Here is a 19710-nt window from a genome sequence, read left to right on the forward strand (position 1 = left end):
AGTGTGTTTTTAAATTGCATTTTCAAACGTTTTACTGACTTGGTTGTTTTTACTATTTGTACGTTTCAACAGTCAATGAATTTCCGTGTTGTGTAATACTCCCGTATTCATTCACTAAGCGAGCTTTAAAAATTATCACAAATATCACATACTGAAAAATTGTCACATACATTTGATAAAAACTCACCGAAAAACTCAAAATTTGTGGAAAAAGTTATTTTCTATATCTTATTTTATTAAACTTTATTTAATTTATCTTGTGTATCGCCGACTTTTTCAATGTTAGTAACGTGGAGACCGTTAACGTTAGAGATTTGTTTGCTGTAACATTTGTCGACTCTGTTCCCATGGATCAATTTAGAACTCGGTTTGGCACTTTTTGTAGTAATGCGATATCTTCTTCTTTTATGATAAACAGTATTAAGCTGCAACAGACCACATGGGCACCAATCATGCATTTAAATAGCATTGATCGAGTTCGATAAGGGTTTTTTTTTTCGATTTCTGTTTAGAAAAACAATATTTTCGCCATTTTTTCTGTACATGTTTTGCGTTCTTTTTTGTATTCAGTTTGTCCTCGATTTTTATTCCAAGGTACTTTATCTCTATCGCCAATGCTTCAATATCTGACACATTTAAGTAATTAATAGTAATTAATTAATGAGTTTAGGTATCTGAAAAAACTAAAAAAAAAATCTGAAAAATAAGTTTACTTTTAAAATTGAATAAGTTTAAATAAAATTTCTTGAAAAATTATAAAACGTCAGTCATTTTTTGACATTTTCAACATTTTTTGACAACGAATTTGAAACAAATTTTTAAATATTTTTAAGAAGCCTTTTAACTGATAATCCTGCAGAGATAAGATAACGGTATTTTTTGTTTCCAGACCAATCGTTTTTTCCCTTATCTTTGTTTTTTTGGAAAATCCAATAAAAAACAGAATTTCATAAGAAAAAATAATTCTTTTCAGGTACTTTACATATAAAAGCATAAAAAATTTACTTTTATAAATTTAATTTCTAACTTAATCTTCATATCGCTTCATCAAGCTCATAACTCTGTCGTAGATCAGCGAAGGAGCATTTATTCCATAGGTAAAATCAAAATGATTGCACTTTGCATCAGGAACTCTGAATTTTCCGATGAGTTTCGGGAGATTTTTCGCCAATTTATCAACGTCCTGTAAAAAGAATCAATTTTAAATAAAATTTTTCTTTAAAAAAAATATTTCAAAACCTACTTTTACGGCTGCCATCCAATCATTGTCACCATAATGCAATGCCACAGGTGCCGTTACCTTGCTCAAATCGTACTTTGGTGGACTAATATTTCCATATTTGGCCAAGTTGCCAAACATTCCGTAGTCGTACATGCGGAATTTGCCAGAATTGACTTCTTGTCCGTAGTGAACGAGTTGATGGCGACTGGCTCCAGCGGGCGTGTGTTGAAGGATTTCCGGTAACATTGTTCGATTCATTTGTGCGCTGTTGTAGCCGCCAATGAGGAACAATGCATTGACACAGAGTTCTTGGAAAATAGATTCATCGCGACAAGCCCAATATCCACCTTTCTTCATCATCTTGCTGCTGGGGAAAAATTCGTGAATTCCGAGCATAGAAGTGATCCACTAAAAAAAGATATTTAAAGGTAAATTATTTTAACAAAGTTTTTGAAAAAGTCTGTTTCTTTTAAATTTTTTAAAGAAAATTTAGAAAATTGTTGAAATTTTTGTCATTTTGTTTGACAAAATAAATAAAAACTTCTAAATAATTTTGGAACGGCCTAAAATTTTAATACTTACATTGATAGAAAAGACGAAAGGTGCAAGTGCACGAATGAAGGGCGATTTCAAATGGCTCATAAAGGCTACAGGAGCAAGAGCATGCATTGACATAATTTTCGGCATCATTTCTTTTCCACGAAGAGCTCCCATTACAAAAAATGACGTCGTTCCTTGACTATGCCCGATATAATGTAACTTTTCTTGTCCTGATTTTTCCAAGGCCTAAAATGAATTTTATTAAAATTTACATTTTTAATGTAAAAAAAAAATCCAACTTACAAAATTAATCATCGTTGGCAAGTCAATTTGTCCAATTTCGTGCCACGAAAAGTCCCAAAAGGCTCTCTTGTTGGGCGACAAGTACAAATGTTTCCGTGAATTTGTGTTGCCACGAGCATTTCCCAACCACACATCGTAACCGGCATCACTTAAAATGTACCCAAGAGCTTGCCCGGGACCTGTAAGGACCCAATCGACAGATGACTGGAGCAAACCGTGTTGCAAAAAGACAACTTTTCGTCCCGGTTCAGGGGTCGTTCCTGCTTTTCCAACAATTCGGTACATGGTCAAGAGATATCCATCGGGCGTCGTCACCTCGTACTCCTCATATTGGTATCCGTGCTTATCTATGGTGCTGGCGGTGAAATTTTGAGCAGCTGGATTCCGCGTTAAGGCATCTTGTTCATTCTTCAGTTCGCGTTCGAAGGCTTCGTCATCGCCAGCTACGAGATCCCACACATTTATATTGTTCAAATTATTAGAGGCACTTGCGAAAATTGAGTGCGATAAGCAAACGAGTAACGTAATATGGATTAACAATAATTTTTTCTCCATTTTTATTGTATTATTTGTGTCAAGATGTTGAGTGCTACTGACTTTTTATTCGCAACGCCGCGGATTTTTATTGATCTCTTAATCAGTTATTGATAAAAACTACTGCAATTTGACGAGATAGAGCAAATAATCAGTGTGAAAAATCCATGTGTCGCACGTCAAAATATCTGCAACACACGCGCGAAATTAACTAGATCAGGTACAGATCAATAAAAAAAACTGTAAGTTCAAAACGTTTGAAATTTAAGAATGTAATTTGGGAAAATATTTACAAATGATCATTAGGATAAAACTTTAGAATGTGCCTTGGGTAAAAGTTATTTATTCACATTTTTTTACCGCATTTCAATTTTTGAAAAAAATGCGGTATTGTTTTCAATAAATTTTTAATACATCATGATTAAGCTTGGCAAAAATATGCAAATGCATATTTTTTTCTTTCGTCCTAATGAAAAACCAAATATAGGGAAATCCGTTTCATGCAATTTTGAGTCTTTTGAGCCCAACTTCATTTTGCATATTTTGACTTTTAGCGCATATTTTGCGTAATTTGAGCATAATATTGCATATTTCTTGCAAAAATTTTTTAACCAAAAAATTTTTTTTCAAAAAACGAAAATTCTAAAAAATTTTAGATATAATTTTCGACAGTTTTTCGACAAAGATGAGTAAAACTTAAATAATTAAAAATAATAAATTTTATATAGGTTCTAAAAATACTGTTTAATTAAGTTTTTGGAAAATTTATTTGACTGTTTGTATTGACTTTTTTCCTTAATTTAAATATATGTCAAAAAATCTTTTTAAAAATTTTTACATATTAAATATTTTAATTTCAAAATTTTTCTAAAATCTGCCATTTAAAAAAAAATTATATACCTAAAAAAACCTTTTGTATCATGGGCTTCTGCCAAGATTAAGGTTTTTGTAGAATTATTTCACATGAGTTCTATTTTTGATGCTCAAGTTTTGGTTTTTGTAACAAATTATTAAAAAAAATATTTGTTTCAACCAAAATAGCATTTTTTAGTAGCATAAAATTGCATATTTTGCCTATAAGTGCATATTTTCCAATTTTAAATGCATATTTTATGCGCACAAAACGCTTTTTTAAATATATATTTTTGCCAAGCTTAATCATGATCGATGAAAGGAACCTTCACGCGGATCTTGTCATGAAGAAAATCGCCAAGAAAGTTTATTTTATCACAAGAATGGAAGAGGATGCTGGATGAAGAAACGAAAGTTACACTGTACAAGGCCCTCATACAACCCCACATTGACTATTGCAGTATGATCATAATGCTAATGAAAGACGACGGTAGGTGGTTCAAAATACATGCAATAAAGCACTGCGAGTGATCCTTTTGAAAGATACGAATGTAGAGAGTACGCTCAATGAATCAAAATTACTTGATGTGAAGCAGAGAGTTTATTTTTATGCGCTGAAACTTAACGACAATGCCAATTATGGTTTGATCTCGGAATACTTCACAGAAACATTGAAAACAGTGGGAAAATCACAACCTTACTCGAAGAAATTTTAGATTACCAAATCATCTGATGAATGGAACGCAAAAGAATACGCGTTTGTCTTGCGTAAAATATTTTACCTTGCGAGACATAGATTTTTCATAGTGAAGGACCCACAACAACAAAGATAAAGCGATATTTATAGATAGTAACGGAATTATTCGTCTTTGGAAGCGTGACATGGCTCACTTTGCTCAACGAAACAGATAATAAAAAAAAGATCAACGTGTGATAAGAGTTGTTTTGATCAAGGTTTCAAAGAAAATCTTTATCAAGAAGGTCTAGAAATTTCCAAAGCTATAAAAGAAGAAGCATTTCCACTGCGGAATCAGGGAAGTTTGAGTTTCTATCTCAAAATCAAGTCTAATAAAGGATTATCTGATAAGACGTTTGGCATTGCATCATACGATAGCTAATATTGACAGATATTGAACAAAAATATAAACACGAAATTTCCCCATTTATTATGACGTTTTTGTAACTTAATCATTTAATCCTTTACTATACTGCAATGGACTTGATTTAAACATGATATTATATTTCGTTTATTGATATTTTTTAGGAAATCAACAAATGTATTTGAAGTTTGAGAGGTAGTGAAGAGAAGTGAAGTGATCTTTGAACTCATTAAGTGCTCCTGAACCAGAAGCAGACGATTTTTGTCGTGATACGTATTTATTGTCCACTTATTTGGTATTAGTTTGGGCCATCTGTTTATTAGGTATGTCAAACGCAATACGTTTAGCTTCAGTTCAATTTTCGTCTGTCTGATTTTTGAATTTTTGATTTTTGAATTTTGACAAAAATTATGATTTTTTTTAATTTTCCAAAGTGGAAATTTCAAATTTTTTTTTCCAGAAAAACCGTCAAAAATATTTTTTTTTATTTTTTGACAGTTTGTAATAATTTAAAACAGCCAAAAATTTATTGATTTTTTTTTAAATGCCTCGATAAAAAAAATTATTAAAACCGAAAATTTAAAGTTAAAAAAATTGGCAGTAAAAGTACTCTTTTACAAAATTCACGAGGACTTTTTCTTTAAAATTTAATTGTCGGTTGCATTTTCTTTAAATTATTATTATTTTATAGCATGATTTCATATCATTTGGCGATAACGCTGAAATTTGTTTTATCACGTTCTTCATCGGATCGAAAATTCGTATTAATTGCTGCGAAACTCGCGAGCCGCAATCAGTCGTTTTTTGACAAATAATCAATCAAGATGATAAAAAACAAATTTTTAATATTTTTCTTATCGCTAATTATTGTTTCCGCTGAAGGATTAAACAAAGAAAGTGATGAAGATATTCATTCCGAGGACGATAGATTTGACGGTGTCAATATTCACGATGCTTTGAGTCGAAATCCTGATGTTCAAACTTTTACGGTAAAATTTTTCATAAATTTTCAAGACAATTTAATCAAAAATGTCTTTAATTAGGGTAAAATCCTGGACAAACATGGATATCCGTGGGAAGAACATGAGGTCACAACACCCGATGGTTATTTACTGACAATGTTCAGGATTTCCGGAAGTCCAAGATCACCTCAAAAAGCGAATAAAAGTATTGCTTTTCTGCAGCATGGGTAAAAAATTATCAAAAAACTTAAAAATATCAAAAAAATCATGTCAAAAAAATTCCAGACTTTTGAGTTCCTCCGCTGATTGGGTGGTCACAGGACCAAATCAGGGACTTGCCTTCATTTTAGCGGATGCTGGTTACGATGTCTGGATGGGAAATGCACGTGGCAATACTCATTCACGCAAACATTTGTACTTGTCACCGAAGAAAAAGAAATTTTGGCAATTTTCGTGGCACGAAATCGGACAAATTGACTTACCTGCGATGATAAATTTTGTCTTGGAGCACACAGGACAAGAAAAATTACATTATATCGGTCACAGTCAAGGAACAACTTCGTTTTTTGTAATGGGAGCATTGGACAAAAACAATGTGATGATGTCGAAAATCAAGTCAATGCATGCTTTAGCTCCTGTTGCCTTCATGAGTCACTTGAAATCACCTTTTGTGCGGGCAATGGCACCATTTGTCAATTCAATAAATGTAAGTTGGGATTTTAATTTTTTTTCTATATCGAAAAATTTATTTTAGAGCCGAATACTCATATTTAAAATATTTTTTTTCTAGTGGGTAACTTCAATGCTTGGAATTCACGAATTCTTCCCAAGCAACAAAATGATGAAAAAAGGCGGATATTTCCTGTGTCGCGATCAATCGCTTTTCCAATCTGTATGTGCCAACGTTTTATTCCTGATCGGCGGATACAATTCTGAGCAACTTAACCGCACAATGTTACCTGACATCCTGTACTATACTCCAGCTGGGGCAGCAACGGATCAACTTGTTCACTACGGACAAGAAGTAAATTCTGGTAAATTCCGCATGTTCGACTACGGCATGTTCGGCAACTTGAATCGTTATGGTTCAATGAAGCCTCCAAATTACGATTTGAGCAAAGTTACGGCACCTGTGGCATTGCATTATGGCGACAATGACTGGTTAGCAGCAGTTAAAGTAAGTTTTGAAATATTTTTATCAAAGAATTTGAATTTTTAATTGATTTTTTCTAAAGGACGTTGATAAATTAGCCGAAAAACTGCCTAAATTGATCGGGAAATTCCGCGTTGGGCATCCAAAATGGAATCATTTGGACTTTTTATGGGCAATTGAAGCCAAACACTATTTGTATGATCGGGTCATTAGTCTAATGGAACGTTATGAGGACTAAACAGTTACCTTTCCAAGCATTAATTGTGGAAGAAAAGCCTTTTTTCAATGAAAAACAATGATTTTTATCAAATAAATCGCTATTTTATTAACATATTTTTGAAATAACTTGTACAACATGATCACTCCCGTGTCGTTAAGCTCATCTTCAGAAGCTCATACTGTGACTTGGGATACTCTAGCCTAGAGGAATATATCAAAATAATTGGTTAAAAATTCTTTTGGTGCATAAATGTTGCTCCAAATGAAACTCAAAAATAAAACAATTCTTTTTTGAATTAAAAAAAATAATTTTCCCGGAAAAATTTAGTAAATACAGCTGAAAATCGATAATTTTGGTCAAAATTTTGCAATTTCAGTAAAACGGAACGTCAACTTTTATTTTTGAATTTCATTTGGAGCAACTAAAACATTTTCCTTACTTCATAAGAGGCTTGAGTGCATTTTTAATGTTTTCATAAACACCTGGATTGATCATTTCCTGCACTCGCAAAATACTGTTTGTGCCATCCAAGGCTTGTGTGAACAACTTTGAGGGACGCGACGGCATATTTTTCTGACTGCAAGTCTCTTCAAAGAGATGTTCTCGGATATAAATGAACGGTCGCACAATTTTTATGTCACCCTCACTAAGAAAATTTTAATATTTTTTAATTTCGAAAAAAAATCATGTTTTTTTTAATTTTTTTTTAACTCACCAATTTCGCGGCTGAATTGTACTCAACTTGCCTTTGTTCAACACAGAGATCAGGAAATTTTTGGCGAGTTTATCGAGAGATGGTGCCGTTGCGAGAACATTGTACTTGTGTTTGCGTGCGACAAAGCAAAGTCTCTGACGCAAAGTCTCATTTGGGATGTCTTTTCATCGAAAATTAATATTAAAAATCTGCTTTTAAGCTTCGAATAAAACTTACCTTGCTCATAAAAATACTCAACACCTAAATTCCGCATATACAACATCAACGCTCGCGGATCCATCGACGAGTCGCCAATCGTTACGGCACCCAGAAGGACGTGCAAGCCACGTGCTCGACAAAATTGCCGAATAAGGTGCAACAAACACAAAGAGGAACTACTACCGGATACTGCTACCATTACTCTATCACCGTCTTTTAGCATTTCAAACTCGTCTATTGTCTAAAAACCGAAAATTTTGGAAAAAAAAATAAAACAAAAAAAAATGTTTTGAGTTCAAAATGAAAATAAATTGGATCGCAAACAAGCTATGGAACCTCCACCATGCGGTGTATGCTTCAATTTTTCAAGGTGTATGCAATCCTCAATCAAGCCAAAGATCAAAAGGAACGAGGAAAACATTATTTACAAAAGGATTTTGTTTCGAGGTTTTTCTTTTTTTTTTTTTGAGACAAACATTCGTCTTTTCTCAATTTTTTTAATATAATACATCTTTATTTATATTTTTTTTCTTGTATATTTTTATTATTATAGAAGAATACCATTTATTATACATAAAATAACATTCGAACGATCCTTATTTACAGTTCAAGGACAAACTCCTACTAAAAACGTGGCTAAGTCCTTTTTTCTACAAATAACTGATACATATCGAATATATTCTGACTTGTTATTTATTTTTTGTTTTATTTTGAAGATTTTATTTTACTGTCTAAACAAATTTTCCGACTTGCGGTAAAAATTCTGAAAAACAAAAAAAATTATAGAGAAGGCTAAAAATATTTAAAAAATATTTAAATATATAAAAATATTTTTTAAAAATTATTTTTTTTAATTTTTTTTTTTTAATGAAAAATTAAATTCAATTTTATTAATTTTAATTTATGTTTAAAATTATTAATTTTGTTATCAAAGTAAAATCTTTAAAATTAAAAAATTAATATAAAATAATAATTTTCTAAATTAATAATAAGGCCGCTCCAAATTTTTTTGAACTTTTTGTCCCATGCCCCATTTCAGAAGTCGAAAATCGAATGGGGTAAAAAAAAAGTTTAAAATTTCATCAAAATTGACCGTTTTTTGGTCTTTTTTCATATTTTTTCAAGGAATTTCCCAAAATTTTTTAAAAAATTTTCAATTTTTAAGAATTTTTGTATCAAAAATCGTATTTTAACATGAATTTTCTTCTTTAAAATTTTTTTCAAAAAAAATATTTTTCCAAATTTTTTGAGTTTTTTTTACAAAAATTTTTTGTTTAAATTTTTATCTTGGAATTCTCTTGAGATATAAATTTTGAGTGTTAAATATTTTTTATTTATTTTTTTTAATTATTTTTTTGAGATTTGGTTATTTAAAATAGATTTCAGAATTAAATTATCAAATCTCAATGTAGATAACATAAAATCAACTAAAATATTGAAAAAAAGGGACAAAAAGTTCAAAATAAATTTGGAGCGGCCTAAATAAAAATAATAAATTTTCAAAAAAATCAAATTCGAATATTTTTAATCCTCAACAGTTGTCAGAATTTTTAACGCAATTCGGAAAATTTGTTAAACGTTGTTACTAACAAACTTCTTTCATTATATATGTTTAACATCTTAATTTAAGCTTTCTCTGGAAACTCTTCATTCCTTGTCATCCTACTTGCAGGTCCAACTGAGCTTCACTGTAACTGCAACTTATTTATTGCCTAACAATGAAACTCCTTGGACTTTCTTATCACAATTTCAGTTAAAAATAATATTTTGTATGACTTAATGTATATCTTATGTTATTATTTTTTTTTGTAACATAACTATATACGTAAATTAAAAGTATCTTTTTCTACATTTTTTTAATTATATTCACTCACACATAAGAAAATATATTAATTTTATTGGCACGTCGTTATCATTTTTTTTACTTTTTTTTTTTTTTTTTTGAAAAATAGCACCACCTATTTTTTTGAGTAATTTTTTAGTTGAATCACAATCATGCGGGTTAACATTTGATTTTTAATATTTTTTTTTGTACTCATGAAACCCATTAATTTGCATTTTTTGACATAGAAGCACGAAGAAGACAGGGAAATGAGAAACACACAGTGCTAAAAATATCTGTTCTTCCATTTGAATAATTCCAAGGTTTTTTTTCTACTTGATTACAGATTCGATTTTCCAGATAAATTTCATGTGGAAGACATTTATGGTGATACTTTGTTATTATTATGGACGTTGGTTGTTCGTTTGTTGGATGTCTGATCCCTTGTGTGTGTGTGTGTGATATTTGTAATTATTTATTATTTTGGGGTAAATGATATTATTTTGTCTGAATATTGAATACTTAGGTTGATTATGTTATGTCCCAATATTACCAAAAATGTCATTAGATAGTGTTTGGTTAGAGTAATAATAATTTTTTTAGATTCTAATTGATTAAAAGCAGTTCTTTGTTTGAAATTATATGATTTTAAGCTTACAACAGACATTAACAGCTATGGATTATATGAATACACTAGTAAATTAATGTTTAATTTTAACTTTTTAACATGGATTAGTAGAGTTGTGCATTTTTTTTCGTTCATTTCCATTCCGCATGCGGTTAATAGACAAGTTAAAAATTGTTTTCTAACCACAAGGGACACATGCCGTTATTAGTAACAAGCTCCTTTCGAGCATTCATTCGATTTTCGTGTCTTTTATGTTTTCTTTCACAATATTTCTACATGTATTTTTGTTCTTAATCCCTTTCAAAAGGACATCAAGTAGTGTAAAGTGTATCTTTTAGAGTTATTTAATTAAAAAAAAAACAACATATAGTTTAATCATTAACCTCAGCCGCTTGTTTCCAGATTTCCTTCGGTAAATTCTGCCATTTGCCGGCTTCCGTATCGATGTCCGTCTCGGGCGAGCTTCGCAAAATACTGGAACCACGACGGAAATTTGGATTATACACAACGGCTTGTGTTTGTTTTTTGAAAGACAATTCCATGTCGAGTGACTCGCCGCCTGAGGAAATGGTACGGACTCTAAAAAATTTTTTAAATATTAATAAAAATTAATTAAAAAATTTTTTGCTCACTTTTCGCAATGACGATGCCCTTCGTTGTCGGAAAAGGACAAATTAATGCCGGAATCTTGCGATGCAGTCACTGACAAGTCCGCCATCATTTTCGAGACAGCTCCGGTATACGGACAAATGGCCTGCGGTTGCGGCGTCTCCTTCGGCGCTGGAACAGATTCCGAACGATTTTTCGTAGAGGTTTCCGGTTTTACCCGATTTTCGTGACTCGTGTCACTGAGACGTTGTTTAAATAAGCTGTGAAAATTTGGAAGACTTTTACATTTTTGGATGTTTTTTTTTTCTTGCTAATTAATTCGAAGAGAAGAAGAAGGTGGGAAGTTGCTTGTGTAATTTTAACAATTTTTTTTTTCTTGGAAAAACAAAAGTTTTCAAACTCAAAAAAGTAGATAAGGTGAGTGTTTTTGTGTGTGTGTTGAAGAGTTAATTTGATTGATGACTCACTGTCTCCGTTCCAAAATGTCTGGCGGCGAATTTTTACGTATCTGACACAATTCGGGCGAGATGATTTCGTTGACGGACTCACGGATTTCCGACTTAATTTCGCTCGTCATTTCTTTGGCAAAGTCCTTCAAGTATTCGACAACTTCGTCCGCAGACACGTTGTCGTTTTTCAATTCCTCGGCACTAAAAAAAATGATTTTAAGGAAATTTTGAAAGTAGAAGAAAAAAAATTTTAGATTTACCTGCTCAAATTATTCAGTGAATTTAATGTTTGAGTGTTAAGATCGATGTTTTCTGTGTTCTCCAGAACATCTTCAACTTTTGAGATTACTTCTCGAATTTCTGACTTGATTTCAGTCGCAAGCTCTTTCGTGACTTCCTGCACGTAGGCTTGAATATCTTCATTGCAATCGCTGTAACTGCTGTTTTTTTTTGTAAAAGAAAGACAGGAAAAACTTAAAAATCAGTAAAGAGTTAAAAAATTATGGATTTTGTAGAGTGGTATGAGAGCTGAACAGAAAGGGTGTTTCAAAAACTTATTTTTTTTTGCGTTTCATCCCTCTTTATTTTTATTAATTTTAAATCGATGATGAAAAAAAAATTTATTAACATATACATATTTTTGTAGAAAATTAAATTATTTTATTTCAATTTTTTTGTAATATTAAATTCTTCTATTCGATATTTAGAAGATTTTTGATAGTACTAAAATTCGAAAAAAAAAACAATTTCTAAAAATTTTATAAAATACAATTTTTATTTATTACTTCATTTTTTTTTCAATAAAAACTGCTAAATTGCTAAATTGAAAATAAATTCTTTTAGGGTTTTTTTATTTTATTTTAAATTTTGAAAAAGTTTTTAAAAAATTTTCTTTTAGAAATTGACTGAGGATCTTTTATTTAATTTTTAGTTAGTTTTTCAAAATTTTTTACTTGAAATACATAATTTTTAACTAAGCAAACCTCATTTCAAATATCTTTAAAAATATAAAAACTGAACAAATTACGTTCAAAACTGGAAATTGCTATTTCATAAAAAAATAAATTTTATAAAAAAAGAATTTCAAAACTTTTTTTGCCACCTCAATATGATAATAAAAATAATTGGGATCAAAAATTTTAAAATAAGTTTCGAATTATTTTTTTAATTATTTTATTTTTAATTTATTTTTTTTTATCTTTTTTTTATTTATTTTTTTTTTTTTGGTTTATGAAACTAATACCGAAACATTAATTTAATGACAAAATCATAAAAAAATAATTAATAATTTTTTAAGTTTTTTTTTTTATGAAGATTGGTTAAAATTTAAAAAAATGCATAAAATATGATTAAATTCCCACATATAAAAAAATTAACGCAAACTAATGAAAGTTTTTTGGAACACCCTAAAGAATTAGACAAAAAATAATTTTTGAAAACTTTTTACCAAAAATTATTTTTTTTGCCTCGAACGACATTAAAATTTAAACAAAAAAATGATTGAATGCAAAATTTAGGAGCAGGAGAGGGGTAAATAATATGAGTGCTGAAAAAATAAAATTTTATCATGCATGTCTTAAACATAAATGGGTTAGTTAGTCCACCACCTTTCCCCACAAAAAATTATAAGCTACTAAAATTACACTAAACTACACCAAAGTAACAGCAGTACACCAAAAAATACAAAATTTTACTCTTTCTAACCTTCCACAAATTCTACCATTGGTATTTGTGTCCGCAAATACTTCGTCGCTGGGTGATATCGGCGTCGTGATTGCAACACTGTCAATTTCCTCGATGGAAATTTGATCAGTTTGGCTACTCATGGAGCACGTTCGTATCTTACAACGCCGTTCGTCCGGTGTCAATGCACTAGCAAAGTACAAACTCCTTTGCTTTTGCAACGTAAATGGCGATTTACGTTTAATACTTTGGTTAGTGGTACATTGGGCCGAACTTGTGCTATAGCATCTAATTCTACGGAATTTATCGATGTTAAAAAATTTTGGTTTTTTCCAATTTTTGTTTTTCGTGAATGAAAATAAATATACAAGGTGTTAGTTCAATGAATGTACAAATGTTAGATGACAAAAAACATAAAAAACGAATGTGTTTCGATGAATTTCATTGAAAATCGATAAAAAATCTCACCTATTGCGACTCACGGGTCCGAGTTTTTCTTCAGCGCACAATTGTTGCACTTGAACGGGAACAAAATTCGTGATGCACGTGACTTCACCACCTAGAGAGAAGCGAACAACGGGTGGCGACGCTGATTCCGGATATTTTGGCACCGGCGAATGCGGATTCGACGATTGGCGCATCATCGACATTTGTACTGGTGACGCTGGCAGACTTTGACTCTTGAAGCGCTTTACGTCGAGTGCCGACAAACTATTGTGCCGGTGAATACTGAAGAGAGACGGTGGCTCCATGAGCTTATTCGGGTCAAAGGGCACGTTTGTCTTGACAAATTGTGAGTGGCCGAGTAGCAATTCGTGCGCCTCGCCTGGCAACATGTACCACCGAAGACGTTCCTCCGTCTCTTTTTGCAATTTAAGGTTAAGATTGTCGGATGGCGTCGCTCGAATGGCCATTTTACGTGAACGATTGAAGAGATTTCGCGCCGTTTGCAGGACATCGGAGTAACTTTGGGGATACGAGCCGGCGCCAGAGATGCGACGATCCGAAAAAAGCATCTTGCCGTCGATGTAACGAATGGCACCGAGAAATTTGCGTTCTTTTGCGAGGGAATTCGAGTGATGACGCCACTCCTTGGACTTGACGTCGATCTCGTATTGCGGCAAAAGCTTCCAGCCCTCAGTTGCGACCATTTTGAGGGCTTCCAAAATAAAACCCACTTCGGCGTCGGACATGAAAAAGGGAAGCGTGATGCGGGTATATCCGGGAGATAAGTCACGTGTTGTCGCCTCATCAGATAATATCCGTTCGTATTCCACAGCTAATTGATTGCTGATACCGATTGCCGTTCCCATGAAATTGTGCGCAGATGCTTGGATACCAAAGACGTCGTTTAGCACGGCGACAACGAATCTACGTTAAAATGCAGGAAAATTGTGTCAATTTCATCATTTTTCACCGTCACACAGTAATTAAACAGCTATTTTTAAGTTAATGACAGAAGGTAACACTTACCGATGATGCAAAAATGATCCTCGTGGGTGACGAACCATAAAACAGAGCGTGCTAACACGTTTTGTGCTTGAGCAATTTGGACCGATTAACACGATTTCGGGGATTGTTCTTACATGAGAAAGCATTTGTCTAAAAAAAAAGTGAAGAAAAAAACGGAAAAAAATAACTTTACTATTTCACACTCAATAAATTTTGACATTTCAAATTACTATTAACATTAAAAAAAAAATATAAGAAAAAATGAGGTAAACAAGCACATAAATATTCTTACTTGCAAATTTTTTCTTGTCGATTCATAATTGTTTGAGTGCCGAGCGATTCTTTCAACTGGATTGTCAAGCCGGTTCTCACTACTTCAACCACACTGGAGCTATCACAAACAACCGAGGCAGCATCTTTCACAAGTTGTTTCTTGATTATCAAAACACCTATGGAAATTTGTTATATTTTTTAGTAATTTTTTTAAATAGGGTTCTCACTTATTTTGCAAATTTTAGAAAGAAAAAAAAATATTTATGATTTAATTCAGCTTGAAATACCGAAAAAAGCCAAAAGTTTTTAGTCAAAATTTTATTTTTTTTAATATTTTATCAAGGCTTAAGACGAAAAATGAGTCAGACTGCTGGAAGGAGTCTAATTGACCTTGAATTGACCTCTTAAGTGAATTTTATGATTCTTTAATAAAATAATTTAAAATTTCTTCTTGATTTTTGTAAATTTCCCGAAAACGAGGTTCCTATGTTTCCGTTCTTTTCAGAACCGCCACATAACCCGATATCAGCATTTCATCGAAAAACAAATGGCATGAGATTTTTTGATGGTTTTGTGTTAGTTAGGCCTAAAGTAGTCCAAAAAACCTAAATTTTAAATTTTAGAACGAACCAAAGGGTTTTTTATGCATTTTTAGTGAGAGCGGGTATGTCAAAGAGGTACTTGAATATACCCAAATGCACTAAAAATATTTTAAATTCGTTTGGTTCGTTCCAGAATTTTGAATTTAGATTGAATTATAATTCAGAGAGAATTTAGAATTTAGAGAGTCGAAAATAAAATAAAATAAAAATAAAAAAAAATTGAAAAATTCTTCAAAATTTACCGTTTTGAAAAATTGAAAAAAATCTTTTGGGACAAAAACATCGAAAAAAATTTGGAACGGCCTAATTTTTCATTAAAAAATTACCTAATAATTTTTTTATCAAGTTAATTTTTTTTAACTTAAAACGTTCCTAATTCAAACCTTATAAAATAAACTTTGACATTTTGTATCAAAAAATTTATATCAACTAATTTAATTAACCCCCCCTGGACAAAACTATTGAGTTTTGTGATAAATGTGAGAAAAACGCACATTGCTGTTTGTGTAAAAAATGTTAAAATAAATGAAATGTTAAAAAAAATGAGTTTTATTTAGAGCGGACTAAAATTCTAATTGTGTTGATTTTTTAAAATTTGCAAAATACGTAAGAAGTCTATTTCAAAAAATAAAATTAATGTCGCGGTGTGAATTTAAATCGAAAATGACAATTTTACGCAAATTTCGCGTTAAAAGTTTATCTATTAAATAATCATTTTATTATAATTTGTGTGAGTTATGGTGGTCATTAAATTCACAAATTCATCAATTTGAACATTTGATGTGTTTTTGTTGTTTGTTTATACTACATCCGAAAAGAAGCACATACAATGTAATCAACGAAAGTTCTATTTTTAGCGACAAGTCACCGCGTCGGTCGGTCGTTCGATTCATTCAATGTTGCTCAGTTTTTATTTACTTTTTTTTTAATTTGTTTTTCTTTCGCGACATTTTGTGTGTCAATAACCTGGACTCACCTGACGACTGCACTCCCCCCACCACAGATTTGCCATGGAAAAATAGCGCATCTTTGTTGGCGCCCGGCAATGCTGGATTCATGTTGATTGGCGCGCACGACACCGTCAAACTGTAGTCCCAAATCGACAGGGCATTGTACTGATGCAGTAAAATTGATGTCGCCACATCGTCCGCCAGCATGCCCGTTAAGCGGGAAACGCTCGTGAAGAAGCCCACAAGTGGCCGTTTTGTTTCTGTGTAGTATTGCAAGCGACGTTCGAGATCTGTGAGATCCAGGAAGCCTTCGTGATTCTCGGAAATTCTTTCGACTTGGGCACCGGCATCGATCCACGGCTGCAGAAATTCCGACGGTTCTGTGCTGTTTACGAAAATTATCGGCTTATTTTCGCTGTTGGTGTAGTAGAAGGGATTGTTGTCCGTTTGATGGCTGTTCGGCGAACTATTTTCACTTTCATTGTTGGAACTGTCGATTTTGATGTCGATGTCGCTGCTGAAGCTGCCGTGTCTCCTCTGATTGTTGGACGACTCTTTCGACAGGAGATAACAGATTCTCTCGTGCGGATTATCACAAAAGATTATTTCGTCGTCGTCAGATGCACTGGTAGCTAGTTTTATTAAATCACGTGATTCTTTGCTATTTTTTTTAAGTTGTTTGTAAAGAAAAGATAAGAAAATTACGATTAAATTGTTTGCATTAAATTTAGTAGTGTTCGGTTCTTATGTACTTTTATCAAAAGAGCTCTTTGTGAATTTTTAATTCGTTTGAATTTGATAATTTTCATTTTTATTTTTAAATCCTCACCTTGATAAAAGTGTCAGAGCCCACTTCTGATAAAAACGATAAGAAAAAAAAATTGTTTGTGTATGAAAGGTTTTTACTCACTAATATAATTGAGACTGCAATCCGGTTACAGATGACCCGCATTTTGTGTCACCGAAAGCAGGAACGACTTCTTTTACGATATAATCTTCTAAAAATTGGAGCGACCTTCCAGATGCTTGATAATTTGCATAAACCACTAGAAAGATAAGAAGAAGAAAAAAGTGAGATAAATGTTTTTTGCTTTTAAAAATATTTACAATAATGCGAAAAAGGTCTGATTCTTATTTTAAAAGACATTCGGTTTTTTGTTAAGCGATCTAAATTTGTTTTTAATTATTTCTGTAATAAAAATTATTTTACCGATGGAAGAGAACAAATATTGGTTTTGAAATACTTTTTCATATAAAATGACTGAATTTTATCAATTTTTGGTCTTTTCCCTGTTTTTTTTTTTAATGAAAACTATATTTTAGTTTAAATAATCATAAAAAAAATTGAAAAATATTTTTATTTTATAAATTTTTTAATTATTCTAAGTGGATCATTTTGTTTTTAATCTGTAATTAAATACTGAATGAATAGCTTAATTAAATGAAATTAATTTTTTATGAATTAAAAAGTACAAAAAATGTCAAAAATATTTGATTTTTTTACAAATTACGTTTTTTTCCTTCCTAATTTTTTTTTACAAAATCAAGGGCAAGAAAAATCAAACTTTTTCTCTCAGTTATGAAAAATACGGAAATTTTAAATAAAACTTAATTTTTCCTTTTTGTATTTTACCCTTTATAAACGAAGCATAAAAAATTTCTATATTAAGGATTTGGGAAGCCGACATTGGCTCAACGTATAAAAAGATTCGAGACTCGATTCTTTCTCAAATTTATGCGACTTGTTGGCAGAACGACTTATCGTCGTATACTCTAACAACCCGTCGTGCGGCACATTCGGAACACTGATGATGACTGACGATTTTAGTGACGTCCACGACTAATGGTTTCTTCCGACAGAGATTGATTGATGTTTGATCGCAATAGAAAATGTACGCCAAGATAGAATTGACTTGTTTTTCGAAACGGCAAAGGAAAAGCTTTTTATTGAAAAGGGTAATGCGACCACTCGCCTAGTAAAGTGTCCATGAGAAGAGTGTGGCATCCGACAGCTTGACAAATTTCTTGAATATCGATCAAGGTGGAATTTAATGAGGCTTCTGTCGATTCGAGGGTTTGAAGAAGGTCAGAAATTTTATTTTGAGTAGTTGTTAAGGCATCGAATGTTTCTTTGAAATTATTTGACTTTTATACTAATTTATGTTTTTTTAGGCTTCTCATGATTTGAGAGGAATATTTGCGGAAAAAATCAAAGTTCCGAGTTCCATAATCGAACGTTCAATCAAATCCACGAGAACTGTTTTCACACAATCGCGTGACAGCTCGTTGCCAGATGCGGTTTCTGAAAGCGATTTCTGTCATGCATCATCGTTGCAATCAACATCAACAATTTTAATAGAAAATTATCGAAAAATATTTTTTCTTCGTGCATTTTTGATAAATTAAAATTCCTTTCTGTGATAACTAGATTCGGAAAAAAATTTTTGAGTAAATTTTCTTAAATATTTATCCGCTTCAACTGCCTTTCGAAATGATTGATTTCGTTTTTTATCGTTTGCTATCTCCGATTCCAAGCGTCTTTGTCATTTAATATGTTCTCGTATCGCATGTAAATTCGTCTCATATTCTTTTTCGTGCGTCACACCCCGAGCCACACTCAAATTAAGGTCAATCTCGTCTCGTTCCCGTTCCAGCATCTCAATCATCCGAGAAAATTTGTGTGTCTCGTAACACGATCCAAGGCTGAAACGCGACGCAAATTTTTGATGTAGACGAAATAGTTCCCTTTCACGCACGCTGTCTAATTTAATTTGGTCTTGAAGACATAAATTTTGATTAGATTCGAGTAACATGTTGCCGAAAAAATATAATATAAAAAAGTGTCGAATGCAATGAAATAATAAATAATGACAGTATTTGCAAAGGTCGCACACGGGAGACAATTTCCGGTAAAAACTTAATTTATTTGTCTCATTTATCTATTTTTTCATCACTCTTTTATGTTTTTTTTTTTACATTTTCACCGAAAATAATGACTTATTACTACGCGCACCGAGCAATCGTTGTAATTTTTTTTTGTACACGAAATTATTTTTGAGTCAAGGTGTTCTATCATTGAAAGAAGGTCAATTTTGAGATTTTTTGTCTGTGTAACAAGCGATGATGACAGCCAGTCATCTCAAATGTGAAAATTTGAATCGTTGTTTGCTAACATATGAACAGTTTAAAACAATTTTCAGTCTATTTTAATTGATTTTCCGTTTTAGGCCGCTCCAATTGAAACAAAATATTTTTTAAAAACTAAATAAAATTAAAAAAAAATAAAACTTTTAAAATAATAAATAATATATTAATTTTTTTTAATTTTTTTAATATTTTTAAAATTTTTAATAAAATTTAGAAGAAAAATTGTGGTAAATATTGAATTGAAAAAATTTTTTAAATTTAATTTTTTTTTTATTTTTAAGTAAAAAATTTAAATT

General features: G+C 31.6%; 3 protein-coding genes across 4 annotated transcripts in view; 1 reads left to right on the forward strand and 2 right to left on the reverse strand.

Annotated features, from left to right (window-relative positions):
• Positions 1-975: 975 nt before the first annotated feature.
• Positions 976-2639, reverse strand: LOC134834708 (lipase 3-like). Its single transcript, XM_063849456.1, has 4 exons — positions 2066-2639; positions 1805-2008; positions 1244-1630; positions 976-1183 (listed from the first exon to the last, which is right to left on the reverse strand). The coding sequence occupies exons 1-4, from the start codon at positions 2618-2620 to the stop codon at positions 1028-1030; spliced, it is 1302 nt and encodes a 433-aa protein (XP_063705526.1). The 5' UTR covers positions 2621-2639; the 3' UTR covers positions 976-1027.
• A 2736-nt stretch (positions 2640-5375) lies between these two features.
• On the forward strand, positions 5376-6916 carry LOC134835003 (lipase 3-like). Its single transcript, XM_063849849.1, has 5 exons — positions 5376-5540; positions 5595-5740; positions 5799-6219; positions 6304-6690; positions 6749-6916. The coding sequence occupies exons 1-5, from the start codon at positions 5376-5378 to the stop codon at positions 6902-6904; spliced, it is 1275 nt and encodes a 424-aa protein (XP_063705919.1). The 3' UTR covers positions 6905-6916.
• A 69-nt stretch (positions 6917-6985) lies between these two features.
• LOC134833313 (uncharacterized) overlaps positions 6986-19710 on the reverse strand; it is a 35321-nt gene continuing 22596 nt past the window's right edge. The window contains exons 2-15 of one of the 2 annotated variants that reach the window (XM_063847594.1): positions 17178-17313; positions 16294-16928; positions 14735-14891; positions 14464-14592; positions 13459-14361; positions 13012-13284; positions 11568-11747; positions 11326-11508; positions 10882-11118; positions 10633-10828; positions 7818-8040; positions 7602-7761; positions 7326-7532; positions 6986-7086 (exon numbers count right to left, since the gene is read on the reverse strand). In XM_063847594.1, the coding sequence (XP_063703664.1) occupies positions 7026-7086; positions 7326-7532; positions 7602-7761; positions 7818-8040; positions 10633-10828; positions 10882-11118; positions 11326-11508; positions 11568-11747; positions 13012-13284; positions 13459-14361; positions 14464-14592; positions 14735-14891; positions 16294-16928; positions 17178-17313 (3680 nt within the window). In that variant the 3' untranslated portion in view covers positions 6986-7025. The remainder of the gene's footprint in view (positions 7087-7325; positions 7533-7601; positions 7762-7817; positions 8041-10632; positions 10829-10881; positions 11119-11325; positions 11509-11567; positions 11748-13011; positions 13285-13458; positions 14362-14463; positions 14593-14734; positions 14892-16293; positions 16929-17177; positions 17314-19710) is intronic. The other variant, XM_063847595.1, reaches the window with a different exon arrangement.

The sequence above is a fragment of the Culicoides brevitarsis genome, chromosome 3 (genome assembly GCF_036172545.1).
Source record: "Culicoides brevitarsis isolate CSIRO-B50_1 chromosome 3, AGI_CSIRO_Cbre_v1, whole genome shotgun sequence".
Classification (NCBI taxonomy): Eukaryota; Metazoa; Arthropoda; class Insecta; order Diptera; family Ceratopogonidae; genus Culicoides; species Culicoides brevitarsis.

Bases quoted from the DNA above. Each gene is read 5' to 3' on its own strand.
- LOC134835003 (XM_063849849.1), top strand. From the start codon at position 5,376: ATGATAAAAAACAAATTTTTAATATTTTTCTTATCGCTAATTATTGTT. The intron at 5,541-5,594 runs GTAAAATTTTTC...GTCTTTAATTAG, and splicing joins CTGATGTTCAAACTTTTACG to GGTAAAATCCTGGACAAACA. The intron at 6,220-6,303 runs GTAAGTTGGGAT...TTTTTTTTCTAG, and splicing joins CATTTGTCAATTCAATAAAT to TGGGTAACTTCAATGCTTGG.
- LOC134834708 (XM_063849456.1), bottom strand. From the start codon at position 2,620: ATGGAGAAAAAATTATTGTTAATCCATATTACGTTACTCGTTTGCTTA. The intron at 2,009-2,065 runs GTAAGTTGGATT...AATTCATTTTAG, and splicing joins TGCCAACGATGATTAATTTT to GCCTTGGAAAAATCAGGACA. The intron at 1,631-1,804 runs GTAAGTATTAAA...ATCTTTTTTTAG, and splicing joins CTTTCGTCTTTTCTATCAAT to TGGATCACTTCTATGCTCGG.